General features: G+C 39.1%; 1 protein-coding gene across 2 annotated transcripts in view; it reads left to right on the plus strand.

The window, feature by feature from the left end:
- Window positions 1–18,979, plus strand: part of FAM193A (family with sequence similarity 193 member A) — a 126,277-nt gene that overhangs the window by 42,675 nt on the left and 64,623 nt on the right. Inside the window, exons 8-14 of one of the 2 annotated variants that reach the window (XM_066996505.1) lie at window positions 4,821–4,965; window positions 9,712–9,789; window positions 11,347–11,459; window positions 11,614–11,856; window positions 13,740–13,893; window positions 13,996–14,175; window positions 17,282–17,533. In XM_066996505.1, coding sequence (XP_066852606.1) covers window positions 4,821–4,965; window positions 9,712–9,789; window positions 11,347–11,459; window positions 11,614–11,856; window positions 13,740–13,893; window positions 13,996–14,175; window positions 17,282–17,533 — 1,165 coding nt within the window. The remainder of the gene's footprint in view (window positions 1–4,820; window positions 4,966–9,711; window positions 9,790–11,346; window positions 11,460–11,613; window positions 11,857–13,739; window positions 13,894–13,995; window positions 14,176–17,281; window positions 17,534–18,979) is intronic. The other variant, XM_066996506.1, reaches the window with a different exon arrangement.

The following is an 18,979-nucleotide window of genomic DNA, read 5'->3' on the forward strand; positions in this document are numbered from 1 at the left end:
TCTTGTTTGCAACCACTGTGTTTAAAAATAAATTGCTCTGCTTGTCCAATTTAATAGGTAAAAAGTCTTGTCAATATGTTTGGAAAAGGGTCTTGTTGATGGAACAGGCTGCTGTCATCACTTGCTTGTCAGAAGAATTACTACTCCAGTCTGCTTACTTGTGGGTTATCTAGTAAAATGTCAGTGCCCTATGAAAATGCTGATGTCTTGATTTGAACACTAGTCTCCTCATCAGGCACTGGTACTGTATTCACATCTCTGCAAGTGAATTAAAGCCTGAGTGCCTTCCTACTTCTAGTGGTGTACAAATAATTATTTTTTTTTGCTTTCTTCAGTGAATAGATGGCTTAAAGAAAACCCCACACCCTTGTTGTGTGTTTGTAGATCCGATAACATATTGCATTTCCTGGGGCTTTAGAATATGTATTTTGTTAGTAAAATTGTTCTGCCTGTGGTTTGTGTGCCTGAAAGGGCTTTTTTTTTTTTTTACAGAAAAGGTGTTGTATTAATTCACATAAATTTAATTCTTAATCTTACAATATTAAGTTCTGATCTTTTTAAAGTACAGCCATGCACGGTTCATGTTGACCTCTCAGACTTGTTTCTGATGAAAACATTAGTGCTTTGTGTGCGCTTGTCCTAAAGGTATTGTCTTGGATATTTTTTTCCCTGCTACAAGAGCAATATGATTAAATGTCTCAGTTGCAAGCAGTGTTGCTCACAGCAAAAAAAGAAACTTCCGAGTTCTCCCTTTGCTAGTAGATACTCAAAAGGAAAGCAAGAAAAGGCAGGAAAACATGCTTGCCACTGGGCTTAGCACTGGGTTGGTACTGAGACCCCTTTTCAGACAGGTGTTTCTGTTAACTGTGTTCAACAGCATGTAGTTCAGTTGCATGCTTGTCCTTTGCTCTCTTGATCTGTGCTTGACTTCCTAGTACTGCTTTCACTGACAATCCTCAGGCATCTTGCATGTTTTCTACAAAGGTTTCTCTGCACCTCTTACTACATCAGTCCTGGTTGTATCAAGGCTATTTATATTGTCATTGTCTATAGAGATGAGAACGTTAAGAAATGACCTTAAGTTTCTCTTAAGTCCAAAAATGTTGGATTGTTTGCCTTTACCTGTTGTTCTCAAGTGCTACGGGAATTCAGGTCAAAGCAACAGAAGGTGTTTCTCTGAGGAGCTTCACTGTAGTGACAGCTACTTCCAAGGCTTACAGTCAGAGTCTGTTCCTGCAGGAACTGCTTTACCAGTACATCAGTGCTCCCTATATAGCGTTACGGGTTTTTCACTTAAATTGTGGTTTTGCCTAGATTGATTCACAGGAGTCTTCTTTGAAAGCAGAAGTTCAGCACAAGCTTTTCATGTTCCATGCTTTCTAGTTTATAGACTCTTTCTTTAGAAAGCATAGGCTTCTGCTGTTCCTTTTCATGTAATCAGATTTTTTTTTTCTTATGAGATCTCTGGGCCTTAACCATCCCTAAAGAAATGTGAATAATGCTACCTTCCATTGGGAATTTGGTACCATATGGAGTGGAGGAACATCACAGCAGAGGCCTCGCATGGGGGAGCATGAGCATCAACCTAGTCTCTTGATGATTTCATCTTGAATAGCAAATGAGGATTGGCTTTTTATGCTCTTTGCTGTTGATTTCAAGCCTTTAAGAACTTCTCTCTGAAGGAATACTCAACACTTTACAAATGGTCATTGTATAAATGCACACTGGTTTGTAAAGGGTACATTCTAGTAGAAATTCTCAAGGATCTGAGAGGCTTCTCCATCTCTGAGAGGGAGGATCGTCCCCCTCTGAATGGTCTGTCTCTAGCAGATGGAAATATAGTTTGCAGTAGATCTTATGGCTAAAATGCTTGTTTATATGTTTTTTGTGAGCACTGAGGTTCCTCAGTGTGGTCATTGGTCTCACCTCTAGGTGCTGCATCTGTTAATGCTTAAAGAACCCTGGTCTTGCTGTTCTGCTGGTTTGTGAAAGGAGAAAACTAGTTAGTTGAAAGTGAGCTCTAGTAAGTCTTTTCACCTAGCGCAGGAATATCATTAAGCTCAGACATTAGGAATAGTACTTTTGGGAGGACTATTTTACATGATACAAGATTTACAAGATACTAATTGTTTCTGTAGTTGCCATGAAGAGAATATAGTCTCTGAAACTTTCAGAAGTTTGAGACTTACTTGAGGTTTTTATTAAAGCTCCGGTTACGGAGCCTTTAGAAATGCACAGTCCGGTTTAACTACACAGCAATAAAAGAGCCTTTGAAGGATTGAAAAGTATTGTGTTGTCTGTAACTTTTGAAAAAAATAATCTTGGCTGTATATATAATTTTCAAACCAAAAGCCTACTGCTTGTATCAGTTCTAAGAGTAAGCACCTGGTTTTCTTCAGACTTCTTGAAGGAGAGGCAGTCTTTCTCCTGGTTCAGGATACAGAGCAGACTCTTTTGCAACAGCCAAGACTCCTCTATAGGCAGACCTTTTCACTTTTTCTCACCCCCCAAAAATAACAAATGGCCCCAAATTTGTATTGAAGGGATGTTCTGTTAGGTGGTTATCTTCATTGATGTTTATCCCTTGTCCAGTTTTGCCTTACTGTTGTTAGAGTTTTGCTTACATGCAGTAGAGAAGGTACTGCTGGAGTTCTGTGACGGAAAAGCATTGGTCTCGTTGTTTTCCCTTCCTGAAATGTGATAATTCACGTTTCCTTCCTGAAAAGTGAATATTTAGGCATCCCAGCTTCACTTGGGTTTTGAGTGTTCACTCTTCGTCATCCGTTGTCTAAATGACTAGACCTTTTGTACACCTTGGGCTGTTTCAGAATGCGTAGTTTGTGTGCTGTGGTTAATTCTGAGGTTATTTATCAAACGTCTGACTGTAAAAGATGCTTGCTTAGTGATGGACAGCAATCTTGAGGGGAGGTGGGATAACTAGCTGATACAGGTGGTCAGCCGTGCCAGGTCTGGCCCTCTTCTCAGGGTAGACGAGAGGGTCATAATGCGCTGCAGCTTGTTCTGTTACCTTGGGTTTCTTTCAGAGGCACATTATGTACAATCTGCGGACCAGCTATAAGAGCTGTCTGTGTGCTTACAAACAATTATTTAATCAGCAGGGCTTCTAGATCAGACTCTACAATTCATAAGGGTTTATTTTCATAATCAGTATTTAAGGAAATCCTGTCACCCGTTGCTTTACAGCTGCCTTGCGGGTAACAGTATGTTTGCTAGTAGCATGTAAATAGTTGTTAATCTGTACCCAAGAGACACAGTAGAAATTGAAAGTGTAAGTGCTGCTGCATTGTTAATGTAAAATTTAAAAAATGAAGTTTACTTCTAACTTGAAAGCATATTTTGAAAAGATGTTTGTGTACAACTAGTGCTTGTAAGAGTACTTCTATTCAACTGCAGCTGTGAGAACAAATTCTTCACTTCTGCATAGTAAGAACCAGAAATTCACATAATTGCATCATAGCAAAAACACAGGCTTTAGGGAAAGTGATTGTGATCTAGTAACTGGAACTGACGGTGCTCAAGTCTTTTTTGTACCCTACCAAAAAAGGACTTCCCTAGGTTTCTAATGAGCAGAATTGCTTGCATAGCCTTCTAAGGTGGTTGTGTTGCAGGTTCTCATCAAAAAAAGGACATGAAACTCAAGTTCATTGGCAAATTGATACTAATGGCTATAACTTGATGTTTACTGTTGTCAGTTGTCTGTTTGCTCAACTCTTGTTTAAGCTTAGCTGCCATCTTAAAATTAAGGGCTCTGTTCTTTGCCAGGTCATAGACAGGGCTTTGTAGTTCCTGAGTTGGATTAGTATCCTGATGCTGTGGAAATCTGTAGCAAACCTCCAGAAATGCTGTGTCAGGGCTTTAATGTCAAGTGTTAAGATGTGCGAATTTTGATTTTGGCACAGGCTTGTTGAGGCTTTGACCAACCACACAACCTTTGTGCTTGGTGAAGTATCAGCCAATTTCCTCTTAATTACTGAGCAGGAGAAATGTTGAAAACCTTTAGTCTACTTGTGTCAATTCATAGGTCATTACAATTCAGTGTGCCTTAAACTGATAATTTCTAAGAATTTTGTTGTTTTCTTGTTTTTGAAGTCAAGATTTAGGGAGCTTGCTTATTTTCTTAAGAGTCATCGTGATGATGTGCTCTTACGAATCCTTTTTTAAAGACTTTGCTGTACAAAAATGTAGCAGTAGAAAGGAAATTAAGTCTTTATCCTATTTCTGGGGCTCCTTACAGAGCCAGTCATCAGTGAATGGCATAAGCACATCTTGAAGTTGATGTTGCTGCTCAAGCGATAGTAGATGACTGCATGCAACCAAATTCTCAGTTGTGTCATTCCGTAGCATTTTCCCAAACTGGAGCTAGTGTAGTAATCTTTTTAGCATTGATCATGAGGGTTCTGATTAACAAGCTTCTAGCTTTATTTTTACCATTTCACTCTTCAGTGAACAGTCAACTTGTATATTTACCCTTTAGAATTTGGAAAGATAAATATATCAAGCAATAAAATTTGAATAAACATGGCTCAGTAGGGCTGACATCTGGTTGCCCGTGGGAAAGAGGCTCCAGAAATGTTGCACTTCCCACATTCTTGCTATTATTGGTTACAGAGCACAGGAACAAGCAGTTGTTGGTTATTTTTTGAAAAATGACTAAAAATACTCATTTTGGGATACAGACAGCTATGTGGGCCTAGGTATATCGATAATGTCACTTTAACAGCATTTTACAGGCTGGCAGAACTCGGTGTGATTTTTCAGTCGAATATCTCTTCAGTAACAAGCACTGTTTGAACTTCCAGGGTCGGAACAACACACGATTCCTGTAGTGAAGATATGTATAGTACCTTGCTACAAAGGTATCATCAGCTGGAACAGGAAATGGGTCAAGTTGCTGAAGCATGGCTTGAATGCCAGAAAAGAATAGATGATTATGTCGATGAACAGGTAAGAACTGTGTAAACAGTTTCATGACTAATCATATAAGGGAGCAGCTCATGCAAGGCTATGCCTCCGGTGAAGAGTTTCTTTGGTATTTTTATCTGGAGGCTTTGAAGCTACAAAATGATACTTTTTTCAGTTTTCAGTGATGTCAGTCTTGGAAAACAGAAAAGAATCCTAACACAATAAAACATAATGGTGATTGTACAGAAATATCTTCAAATTGTTGCATTAGATGGTTACGCCCTGTTTTAGAGATTCTTTGATTATTTTTCAGTGAATTCAGTCTGTAGATTACCCATGGTGTGGGTAATGTGAAACTTTCTTCCCTAGACATTGCTGGTTGGGGGAGGAATCCCCAAAAACTAGGCTTCCAAAATAATTGTATTAAATGAAATTCATAGCAAGACATTGCCTTGAAATGATTTTTAACTTCTTTATACGTGTTGCATATTGTGATATGAACTTTGTCATATCACATTCAAAACCAGAACTTGCAAGTCTCACTACATAAATATTTGTACAGATGTACAGATATTTGTAGATGTACAGTGGCATCTGTAGCTACCTGCTTTATAATTGTGTGTTCTAACAGCTGATTCTTCTGGGTCTGTGCTACATTACAGAAAACGGTGGTGTTGCACTGACTTCATTGTCAAGAGTTTACTTCTGAGGAATGTTGGCTGTTTATTTGGACAGTGATAGTTTATGCTCTCCCAAAATGACTCCCTTGGTTTTTGTCTATAGTTTAAAGATTTCAAATTTTTATAATGCCTTAGGATAAGGCTTTGGATAGCGTTCAGTTCAATATTAAGTGTAATAGAAGAAAGAATTTGTCTTGAACTTGGAGATAAAGTTTCATAGAGCTCGTATTTTAAAGTTTTATGAGCATTATGAGTATAGAGATCTAATTTGAAACTTAGTAATGCTACATTAGTCTTACAGATAACAGGATATTTTGAAGTGTTACAGTACTCTGTAAATGTCCTCCAGAGGATCTTCCCTGTGATGAAGGTTTAACTAAACTTCTACCATTAATTCCTATACCTTCAATTAGGAAGTTTAGGAAGCTTTTCTCTTGGTCAGGCTGCTTTTGTGCACCTAAATAACAAATGGCATCTCAGTGAAATTTTATCATCTCACTTTGTGTTACTAAATTCATTTTTTCCATGGTATCAGTGCTGTGGCTGTCGGATGCTGCCTCTCCAGTAAGAAAAGGAACTCGGTTCCCTTCTCATCATGCACTAATTTTGCCAAAAGATGGAATTTGTATAGAGTTGCATTCATATTGAGCGTCTTATTTGATATGTGCCCCCCTCAGAATCAACTCAGCTGATTTCCTGTTTCTCTGTATCAGGTGACCAGGCAGTTACCACAAGTGCTTCTTAGAGCATTTTTTATCTACTCAGTGAATCCCATACCCTGATGCAAATGGAAACCCCTTGTGCATTTGTGGAAACATAGCATGACATTCATATTAATGAATTTAAAAAACCCTGCAAAGGGTTTATGGGGGGAAACAGTTTTTAAAAGTAACCAAATTTTATAGGTTGTATTGGTAATTATGCATAGAAAAGCATTTCACAGTCCCACCTTAAAGTCTGTGGTGATGTTACCCATGACTATTCTTTCTTGATCAAAACTGCATCATTTGGCATGACCATCGTACCTAAAATTGCAGTGATATTTTTGTCAACAAGGTAAAAATCATAAAGCCCAGCTACTATGGAAACTGTGGATCTTAACAGTGAGTGCATCTTGATTATTTGTTGCCTCTTGGCTTAACAAAATTGTGTGCTTTTATTTCTGGTGTATCAAAGGTCAGAGCATGCAGACCAGCAGCTAATAAAAGAATGGTCCTCCCTTATCAGCTGTGAAGCTATACCCAAAATTTAGACAGGACATGAGTGGGCAAAATTAACAGCCCTCTCCTACAGTGTGTGTTGTTACTTGTTCTTGGGGGTGGGTGGTGGTGGGGAATGAACAGCTTTTGCAAGCAATACAAATAATGTATTTTTTCTAAAGACACTGTAAGGCAGCTGCATCATGCACAGGCTTGTAATGGTAATACACTCCTATATTGTGTGTAAACTGATAAAATTCAGGAAAAGCATTCATTAATATCAACACCTTTCTTGGTGACACATTAAGATGACATGAGGAAGATGTTCAGGGTATCTGTGATACACAAGAGTTTCAATACATACAGCCTGTACGTCCAGGCCCTACTGTTTACCAAATTTAGATGACATTTAACTTGGGAGGTTGTAAATGTGTTTGAATCATTTCCGTAAGTAAAGGCTAGATAATCATACGTACTTGGTGGGTGTTTCCCTTTTTTTTTTTTAATTCTGCTGGCTCCCACAGAAGAAAGGAATATAGAAATGCCTTTGCCCAGTTCCCCAAGAGTGCAGGGAGAGCTTCTTTCTCACCTCTTCCTATTCACATGTGATTTGTTACACTCCTGGTCAGCATAGTAGGAGATACACTTTATAGTATTTTACGGGCGTAGTTGTTCTGTTGTCCTTATGGAACGTACATATCTAAACACATCTCTGGCTATTTCTTGGTGCTAAGAGTTTGTGGTAAGAGGAATTAATTTTTTATTATTTCTAGTGAAACAGGCTAGGGAAATAACTTAGATTCATAGGTGAAATTTGTGATGCTCAAAGGTATTATACACATTCGACAGAATTTAAAATTTGGAAACAACAAGCATCCTGTGATACATGTTTAAGCATCAGAGTTTCTTACAGGTGATCTACTGTAATGTGTCAGTTGTGACCAAACTGTTGTTTTTGCTTCCCGTTTAAATCTGTTTGAGATCACTTGCCAGTCTCAGTTCAACTTACCTTGTCTGATAGATCTCAAACAGTTTTTAGCCTTAAATAAAAAAAGGCAGAAGTTAGTCATAGTAGACATCTCTCCTTGGCTGGGCAGCAGTGCTAGCATATTCATTGCAGATGCATAAGACTGGAGTGTATATTTCTCATTCTGATGGCATCTGAATTTCTGTATACCACTTCCCAAAAGATTTCTTGGGCATGAATCACGAGGTTTGTGTTGAAGATGCTTTGCTCTGCTGAAATAGCAAATATTTGTGGGTGGGGGGTGGAGATGGATGGACTGATTGCCTATTATTTATGGAACGAGTAAGTTAAGATACTTGCAGACATGGTATAGGAAAGGCTGCTAAGCTGGAAGTAGGGAAACTAACTTCAGCCCATTAATACTTAAGAGTGCCAGGATTTAAACCATGCTATTTTCCTTGCTAGTTTCTTGGCAGACTTGAGTAGGCAGCTCCCAGTTAATGCACTGGCTGTTTTTAAACTTCATTCTTTGGCATTAAAATCTTCTCTCGTGATGTATAGCAAATGTAGGTGCTTCGTTTTAGTGATGAGGGTTCAGCTAGGTGTCTGGACACCTAAAGCAGTGAGTACTGATGGTTTTGATTGTAGCTTAAGGATGCTTAGAAACTGATAGTACAGAGGAGATGAAATCTCCAATGTTTTTGGCTTTAGGCTCTGCAGTACTCATTAGTGTGCCTAGGAAGCGGTACAAATGATTCAAGAATGTTTCATCTGTGCTGTTTTTTTAAGAACACATGATAAACTCCTTTTTTTTTGTTGCGATTGTAACCTCGCTGGAATAAGGGAAATAAAAATTCACAGTAGTAATTAGAATTATATGCTGCTAATTGTGTCAAAAATCCATTAGGCAAAACTTTACCACTTAATGCAGTTTCAAATCCCCAGCTTTAGAATTTCATTTTCCCCAGTTAAATAATGGTAATAGCAATAAAATGCTTAAATTAATATTAAGGCTTATAACTTTAGATCAAGGGATAAATTTTTGGAGGCACATTTTTAAAGAAAAAGATTACTAGTGGCATAACCTACTGCACTTTGGTTCATTAACATATCTTTATGAAGGAGTGTGGTATATTCTGTTGCTGCAATTCTTTTTATTAACCAGGTAAATCAAAAAGTAAAAGAACCGAGATAATTGTTTTTCCTCGCTGATGAATTAGTGTTCTTAAAAAGCTGTAAGGTACAGTAAGAAAAGCTTTGTTCCTGTGTTTTGCCGTGTTAAAGTTCATGGAAGCTTTTGGGTTCTGTCAGTGAGTTTGTTTGCTAAATCAGAATAAGATCATTTGTATACAAAAAGTTATGAGCTCTGTGCACTTTGTGCAGTGTCATTCAAGGTCAAATAATTATATAATATTTCTCCAGCCTTAAATAAATCACGGGCATGAAATAGATTGAGATAAAAGCAGTAAATAGTGTTAGTCTAGGTTGTTACTTAATCTTATGTTTGCTCTTCTAATTTTTTCACTCAGATTAGATGGCTAGTTCCACGTGTGGTACGTGAGTTTGCTCTGCACCTATACTGAGGCCTTGCCAAAACTCCTGTCACTAGATATTGATGGATTTCAATGCATCTGAGATGTTAAAGGTTTAACGACAAGCACATTTTATCAAAAATTCTATGAAAATATTTAATTTGAGAAAAAATATTAATAGTAGTGGAAAAATTAGACTAAAGAGTAGTGTAAATGAATATAAAATCTTTTACTTAAGGGATTCAAATCAAAGGATTAACAAATAAACTAAACATCATATTGACTGAGTATGAAAGTACTTCCAAAATGGTGTAGATCAGTTACATCTCATGAGACTTTGATAGACCAACTGACCACAGCCTACAATTTCTATGATTAAACCAATGAGTTTTCCTTAAATTCTGTTTTAGATGGCAATGAAAACAAAGCAACGCATGCTAAAAGAAGACTGGGAATTTTTTAAACAGAGGCGTTTTATTGAAGAGCAGGTAGGATTTGTTTATACCATACTAAGTTATACTAATGTTTCATGTATATTTTTAAGATGTAAACATCTGAGTGTAGTATACTGTGCTAGCTTTCTATGACCTAATTCTGTGACTTTGCCAGGCTTGGAGCTTGGTCAGCTAAATTACAGAAAGCAAGATCCAAGATGAGTATATAAACTTAGTAACTAAAAGGTTAAGCACTGTAGTCTTAAAACTGATTATGTGGTGTTAAAATTCCCTATGAAATCAGAGGAATTTCTGATGCCTCAGGATGGGAGATCCAAAACAGCCAATACATTAAGCGTGGAGCTGCCGTGACGCATGGGATAGGGAATATTGTGTTCAAGAGCGTATTAAATTCCCTTGTGTGTGCAGAGCTGGGGAGCGTGAGCCGCAGCAGCAGGGTGGCTGACTGCATCTGTTAGGGCTCTGGAGATGGCTTGTGCATCTGTTCTGTGGGGTAAAGCCTGAGCAGAGGTACCTGCTCATTTTTAAGGTGTAGCCAAAGAGGGGCCACTAGCAGTTACCACTTTACTTTTAACTATCTGCTGTTTAAGACACAGTACTCTTTTCTCTATCCTGGAAGACTTCAAGCATGTATTATGCTTTCTGTAAGAGTATAGAGTGACTAGGCCAGAGTCAAAAGACTGGATGGGGAACCTGTCTGTTCCCGTACAGGAAGAATATGGAAGCATGTACAAGAAGAAATGCTAGTCTTGAGCCAGAGAGAGTTTGACTGTACGTTTTTATAAACTTAAGCTTAAATTGGCGATGTCTCAAAACAGTATTCAGTACTTTTTTCTTTAAGGAACATAAGCCTGTGTTAACCACAAGTTTAGAACGTCTGTTAAACCAGGCCCCTCAGAGGACTTGAGGGAGAATCCTCTTTTTACTTGATCCTAATTGGGCTTAAGTGAGCTGTAAGCCCGTGGCTGCTTAGGTAAGGGTCAGGTCTGGGCATCTACAGAAGTGGAAGCTTAGGCACATCCTTGTTTAACCTAAGGTTTGTAGGTATCTAATGAAATTAGGTGCTTTCAGGATTAGGCCTCTGCCAGTTGGAGGTTATTTAGATTTTTTCACTAATGTGGTGAAGTCCTGTTTTGGGCAGCTACTTTGTTCCTTGAGTCTATCCCATTGTAACTGCAGAATTAGTCCTAATTATTTTTTGCAAGCTAAAGGTAAGTTTGCATTCTTTCTCCATTTGTCAGCAGTGTCCTTTTGTGCATACCATGAAACATGACAAGAATTGCTCAAGTTCAGAGTGTGTCAGCAGAAATACCATGCAGGGTGCATTTACAAATGAGGTGGACTTGGCTGCTTTACTGTTTCAGTGGAGAAACATACTTTCTTTGAAGAGCTTCAGTGCCAAAAATTTGCCTGTAACTTACTACCTTTTTACTTGTGATCAAAAACAACACTTTCATAAAACTGTATATTGTAAAATACTTTTCCCCAAGTACCCTTTTTGATTATGTGATACGTTGATCATGATGTGCCATTGAATTGTTAATGGAAAGATTTGCACTACTAAAACATTGCCTTTATAATTTACTTCAGCTTAATAACAAGAAAGCACTAGCTGGGGAGAACAACTTCACAGACACAATGAGACACATGCTGTCATCACGTTTGAGCATGCCTGACTGTCCCAACTGTAATTATAGAAGAAGGTGAGATGTTTTTAACTTGAAATCATAATAAATGATTAAGTTCTTGTGTTAGAGGAAAAAAGGAAATATGTTATTGTAAGAAAGAGTCTGGTTACTTTAAATGAATGCTTCTCAAACAAGGTCGTAAATATCTGTAACCTTAATTCTTGAACAGATGTACTTGTGATGACTGCAGCCTTTCACACATTTTAACGTGTGGCATCATGGATTCTCCTATAACGGATGATATCCACATTAACCAGTTACCACTACAAATCGATTCTGCTCCAGATTATCTGTCTGAGATCCGCCCACCTAGTATGTCTTCAGCAAGTTCAGGATCAGGTTCCAGCTCGCCTATTACAATTCAGCAACATCCAAGGCTGATCCTCGCAGACAATGGTTCTGCGCCAACTTTGTAAGTTCTTCTATTTTAAAATTTTGAAATAGTGAATTGAACTTAAGAAGCGAAGTTACGTAGGCTAACCATCATTAGATAATGCTATTTTTGCATCAAAATATTTAATCCTGATACTGTATTCAGAAGACCACAAGTCCAGTGCTGTATGCTGTGCAAACATCTAAAGAAAAGTTTTTAAAAACTTCCGAAGATGTTGACTTAATACTGCTAGAAATGTTGTATTTTTCTGCTTTGAGATTACAAGGGCATCAGATACTGGTCTACTTTAGAGCATCAATTTAAAATGCTGCGTTTTTATAGTTTGAGTAAGGGAAATGATAATCTTTTCTTTGAGGGATGGTGACTTCATAAGATTCAGTTTAGTTCCTAGCTAGCTTTGATTAGGCTTGTTAAAGGTGTGCTAACTTGAGACTTGCATCAAAAATTATTCTCCCTGTCAGAAGTATCTGCCACCCTTTTTCTTCATTGAGATCACAACGATCCTCAGATTTGAGGCTTTAGGCTAATGGTAGGCTTTTGCCTCTTCCATAATTCTGAGGGGATAAAACTGGTTGGCTGACTTCTGTGTGTGGTTTGGGTGGATCTAGCCAGCAGTCTCGTCATGTGATATTCTAAAAATGTTTTAAAGAAGGAGAACAACAACAAGACTCAGTACTGGTGGGAATGTTAATGAAGTACAGTTATCAGAATGTTATCAGTACTGTCAAGGAATTGTCATCAGGGTTCTGCGTTAGTACCACATGATGAATGAAGAAGGTGCAAATGCATGGGATGTTTCTGAATATCACTTCACTAAGTTTAGTTTAAGTATTCACTATTTAACACTATAATCAGTGGTTTAATCTTTAATAGTGGGACTTTGGGACGTGTTTGAAAAAAGGTTATGTGGTAGTATGGTTAGCTATGTAAATATGTGCTTTGTAATTTCTGTAAACTAGATCTGGTGCTGAAATGTCCAAAATAGGTAATTTTGTCTCTTCAGAGGCTAACGAAGTTAAATTCAAGTATTACTTACTGTAAGAAGCCCTTTTTTTTTTAGGGAAATGCTACTGCTTCTTAGGGAAGAGTCATTTTATTTCTTGTATTGGACCTAAGTCTACTTGTTTGATTTGCTCTTTCCACATTTGAAGTGTGCCTAGTGGTGTCAGCACATAATTTAAATTTTGGTGAAGTGTCTCATGGAATGCAAAAAGATATGGTGCACAGTCTAAGAGCTCTTAAGAGCTCGGGATTGGTTATTTCATGTTTTTACAGCGATCTTTGCAACACTTCCCTGGAGTGGGTAATAAAACATGCCTGTTCTAGCTGTCTGTGAAAAGACTTTCATTAAGTATTTTAGAGCAGACTTTGAAAAGCACACAGGTGTGGGGTCGTCTAGCAATTGAGAAACTTAAGATTTACTATGACACGTTGAATATTCAGTACTTATACTGACTGGTTTGACACTTAATGATGGAAAAAGTTAAATTCTACAGTGTGCTCCTTGCCACTTCACACCTGCTTTAAATGAAATAATTGGCATAAGAAGGCTTTTTCATCAAATTAAAGGTCATTTGTATCCTGTCATTATTAAGATAACAAATTTCTTGGTCACAAGACGTTGTTGGAAAATATTTTACATAGAAATAGCAGAGAATCTGAGTACAGATCTTGTGTTCAGGCACGCACTTACTACATTCCGTAGGGCTGTACAGCAGGTTATTTGGTTTTGCTTGCTTTAAAAAAATAAGGTCGGGTAAACAACTCGAAAGAAAATACTTTGACTCCCAATTGGGATTTTAATATAAATGATACTCCATCTTATTTCATTTTGGTGAGTGCTTTCACGATAACCGAGGTTCCTGAGCGCTGTGATTTATCTAAGCCTCTCTTCCCCTCAGTGGTAGTGATGATGAAGATGTTGCACCATTATCGGCAAAATTTGCTGATATTTACCCGCTAAATAATTATGATGATGCAGAGGTGGTAGCCAACATGAATGGAATTCACAGTGAGCTAAATGGCGGAGGTGAAAACATGGCATTGAAAGATGAGGTACAACATTTACATTGTCCTACTTTTTTCTGGCAGTTGGACTTTTTTTGCTAGAGAAAGGCTTGTCCTTCACTCCGATGTTAATAAGTTAATGTTGTCTAGTCTCCTCAGGTGAGCAGTACTAGCAGCAGTTCCTCAGAAGCAGACGATGAAGAAGCGGATGGGGAGAGCAGTGGTGAACCACCAGGGACTCAAAAGGAGGAAATGTCTCTAGGAAAAAGGGCATTAAGGAAAGATGAAGCAAAAATGGATAGTCCACCACCTTCTTACCCTAGTCAGCAGGTATAGTAATCTACAAAAGAACCTTCTAGTAAATGGACTTCAGAAATGTGGCTGCTTGAATGATAATAGTTATGTCTTCAATTTTAATTATATATTTAAGGTTAAATCCATTAAGTTACCTGTGGTTACCTATGATATCTAAAATAAGTTTCAGTTGATTGTATACTGTCATGGTTACTATCTTCCTTTCTCACGAACAGATGTTACTTATTTTGAAGGTGTTTTCAGTAAAAGGGAAAAGAGTTTCTTCCTGCCTGCACGTGTGAGAAACAAACTCAAACATTTCTTCTTGGAAACTTGGTCTTGGTCTTTGCTACGTGTTAATGTTGTGTGAAATTACTGTTGGGGGGCATACAGTGAGAGTGCATGGTTAATGAGCGTATTATAATACTGTATCTGAGGACTAATTTGCCTTGTTGAAACCTTCTGTAGGGTCTGTTGCATGCATCATGACGTGTGGTTTGTTGTTGGTTTTTTTTTGGTTAAGATTGAGCTCTTTACTGTAAGGTCACTAAACACCCAGAGTATTTGCTCAGCAGGTAGCAGTGTCTGGTTTAACAGCTGAACAAATAGTTCCATGAGCACCAAAGCAAAGCATCCACTGGACTTGTCTTTGTGCGGCTTTCCATCTGAGTTACCCTGCAGCTATAACATGGGTTCACTGCTTTGAGAGAGAAAATATCAGTCGCTCTTATTGCTTATTGTACAAAAGACTCTACACTGGAGGGGGCAGCTTTGAGGGCTTAGATGATAGTCAGGTGGGAACTCCCATTCGATGTTTCCCCAGGGTTCGGATGTTTGTAAGGCCCTCTGGTGAAAGGATTTTCTCCTGCGTTATGGGTATTAAGCTACAACGTCTCAACATGCTCACTGAAAGAAAAATCTTTTTTTCTGTGTATGGCTGACCAATGCCATAATGCTTAAACGGGTTGAGACATCTGTCAAACTAGCTTGAAACTGGTGAACAGATCCAGCTTTTGTTGTGGAAAATCAAGTGCTGCTGAGATTATGTAAGTCTGCTTGCCTTAGGGAGGTAAACTAAAATGCAAGGTGAAAGGGGGTGTTTAACCTTTCTCTTCTTATTTTTGAGGAAAAAATAATTAGTTGCTCTGACTTTTTTTAGCCTGATCATGTTATCAGGGCTGAGTACCTTGTAATGCTGGATGTGATTAATTTTACATATGCATTTGAGATCTTTTGGCATTATCTATTGGAGTTTCTCTTTTTACTAGATTAAAAGAGGTGATTCTTCCCCTCTACTCAGCATCGCTGAGGCCATCCCTGGAGCACTGTGTGCAGTTCTGGGCCCCTGCTACAGGAGAGCCATGGACATCCTGGAAAGAGCCCAACAGAGGGCCACCAAGGTGCTGAAGGACCTGGAGCAGCACTGCTGTGAGGAGAGCCTGAGAGAGCTGGGGCTGCTCCACCTGGAGCAGAGGAGGCTTGGGGGGGATCTCAACAATGCCTGCAAATTCCTGAAGGGAGGTTGCAAAGAAGATGGAGCCAGACTCTTCTCAGTGAGGGCCAGGCCAAGAGGCAATGAACACAAGCTGGAGCATAGGGGGTTCCCTCTGACCATCAGGCAGCACTTCTGTGCTGTGCAATTGATGGAGCCCTGGCTCAGGTTGCCAAAAATACCTTGTGGCAAAGGCTGTAATGCTATTAAGTGAGTATGAGGTGTTACTTCTTCCTGAGAAGAAGGTATATTGGAGGAAGATACCACCTGTCAATTCTTTTCTAGAAAGCTAAGATGCTAATATTACTTCTTGGGGAAAAAATCTCTACTATCACATTGCTGGGAAGAAATCACCACTGGGAAGTGTTCCTGGTATTGCTTCCAGTAAAATGCCAAATGAAAGTGGTAGGAAAAAGTCCTAATTTAAGAGAGGGAAATGGAGCTGTGCTTTCCTGGGCTTTTTCTCCCCCGGAGTATTTGAGTCCTTTTAAGACAGAGTAATGATACATTGCAATCAGTTAAAGGTTCCAGTAAGACACCGATTCCCCGTGGTATATATGATTTTTTGTAAGAAATGTCCACGTTACACAATTGCATGGGAGTTGAGTTTGGAAGGGACCTCTGCAGGTAGTCTAGTCTGACCCTCCTGCCCAAAGCAAGGCTGCCCAGAGAGGGTTGCTCAGCCATGTATCCGGGTGGGTTCTGAATATCACTAAGGATGAAGGTTTCAAAACTGCTGTGGGTAACACGTTCCAGTGTTTAGCCATCCTCACAATAAAATCAGTATGTAAACACTTGGAGTGGAATTTTCAGCCTGTATTTCAGTCTACGCCCATTTCTTCTTGTCCTTTCATGGGATACCACTGAGAAGAGTCTGGCCCTGTTGTCTTTACCCGCTCCCCACCTCTGCAGTCAGGTACTTACACACACTGGCAAGATCCCCCTGAGCCTTCTCAGTTGAGGCTGAACAGTCCCAGCTTGCTCAGCCTCTCCTTGACAGATGCCTCAAGGCCTGAATCATCTTTGTGGCCCTCTGGTGGACTTGCTTCCGTACGTTCACGGCTGTCTTGCACCGTGCCCAGCACTGGACCCAGTAATGCAGCTGTGCCTCACCAGTTTTTAGCAGAGGGGAAGGATCCCCCCTCCCTTAGCAAGCTGACAATGCTCTGCCTAACGTTGCTCAGGACTTCTTCCAACTTTATTAGCTAATCAACCCTTATTACTACTTTCTGTGCATACTGTTTTTCCATATACTTGGGAAATTACAGAAAATAAACATCTAATTCCATTCTAGTCATGGAATAATTACCTAGCAATTGCCTGATGTTATCAAGGTTCCTTTTCCTGTCTCTCCTTGATAATTTATATCAGTGTTTTTCTTGTCGTCACTGATAGTAGGCATTCAAAATCTGCTATCAAATTCTGTTAATCTTTAGGATGTTCCATGCTTAACTGAGATAAAGATCCTCTATTAGTGCTTTTACTTAACTTAATGGTTTTCCATAATGAAAGAATTTGGTGGATGCTCTGAATTTATTAATTATGTATGCAAAAGTAATCACTTATAATTATTAAGAAGAAATCATGGAGAGAACTGTCTGATTATATTATAAAATACATTGATTTTGTGTTTTTATTTTGCACTTACAGGCTGACCAAGGCCCAAATGCTTGTGAATGTCACGTTTGCAAACAAGAAGCTTCAGGTCTAACGGCCTCTGCACTTGCAACTGGACGCCTGCCTGCTGGCCATCAGTTCATGAATCCTGAAAAACCTGCACATCCTGCACTTCATCTTTATCCTCACATCCATGGACATATACCTTTGCATACAATTCCACACCTTCCTCGTCCACTTATCCACCCTACCCTGTATACAGCTTCCCCTTTTACACACAATAAGGTAAGCCTGCCAAAGTGGAAGTGTTCTGGTCCCAGGAGAAATGCTGTACACCTGTGTAAATTAGTAGGTGACTAAGTGTCAAAACCATAAAAATTGCTTTAGTTTGTGGTCTGTTTGTAGGAGTTCTTTTGGAAGAAATAGTGAGGGGTAGGGAATAGAACAGATTCAGAAATGGTGAAAGGTTTGTGTGGCAGAGCTAAGAGCAGCTATCATCAGGAAGACTGACAATTTCCTTGCTGGGATTAGGAAGAATGTAGAATCAAATGAGTCTTGAAAGGTGGAAGAGTAATGGGGCTTTAGTCAGTGTAATAGGACTAATTAAATCTCCATTTAATATATACTGGAGGTCAAAATTTATCACCAAAATTGAATATTAATACCCTGAGGTTTCTAGTTCAAAGTATTAGCAATTTTTTGAGAAAACTGAGGTATTAAAAAGACACGCATTTCTCTGCTTTGAGAGAACTTGCTTTTTTTGCAGGTTCTGCAAAGTTCTTTTGACCCAAGGCTTGTAAGTAATGAATGAGGGAGATGCAGAACAAATTGAGACCAGGTGACCGCTTTTAGAATTGAGTCAGAAGCAAGAACTAACATTATTGTGGTGGAGTTTCACATAACATTTCACTGAGTCAAAACAGGGGACCTGCTGAAAGGGGCAAAGACTGTCATTAGTATGACATGTTTCTGTCATCTCCCTTCTTCTGGTTCAGAGATCCTGTGGGTGCAAGCAGAGTAGATTAGCTCACTGAGATGATCATTAATTAACTCTTGCCATTCTCCTTAATATCCTCATTGTTTTTCGTGTCTTATTGGTGTCCTTTCCATATTTCTGCTGCGATGCACCAGTTCCTTTTGTCATGTTCCAGCCTGACATTTCTCAACAGCCTGCTGGCATTCCTCTGAAATCCCTAATTGTCATAAGCTCCACCTTGAGCTATCCTTCCAGCACCTGTCCCCAGGCCCTTTGTAGCAGTCCACTCAAGTTCTCATCCATGCAGTACCCTGATCTCTGCCGTCTTTCCTTTCAAAAGACCTTTGCCTAGTGAAACATCTGCAGCATATTGTCGAGGCTACACCAGAAGCCCCATGCAGAGTGGCAGGCTGCTAGCACTGAGTGGCTTTATTATGTTGGCCAGATCTATTAGTTCTGGCACAGCACCTGAACCAGCTGGGCTCCATGTATTTATGTTTTGCGCGAGCTAAAAAGACACATGTGGAAGCTGAAGCTTTAGGGAGCTTTCACGTTTGAAGGAGCCAGATGAATTCAGCAGAGCTGGTAGTGAAGGAGCTAATAAGCCCGACTGGATCAGGCTTGTTTCATCATGGATAGGCTGTTCTGTCTGTGTGATGTTTTTTCTACCGACATGTACAAATTTTCTTTTATAGAGGGTATTCCTGCTGCTCTGGCTTTCACCATTAGTCGGATGATGAAAATCTGTCTGGATT

The sequence above is a fragment of the Anser cygnoides genome, chromosome 4 (assembly GCF_040182565.1).
Source record: "Anser cygnoides isolate HZ-2024a breed goose chromosome 4, Taihu_goose_T2T_genome, whole genome shotgun sequence".
In the NCBI taxonomy this organism is placed as follows: Eukaryota; Metazoa; Chordata; class Aves; order Anseriformes; family Anatidae; genus Anser; species Anser cygnoides.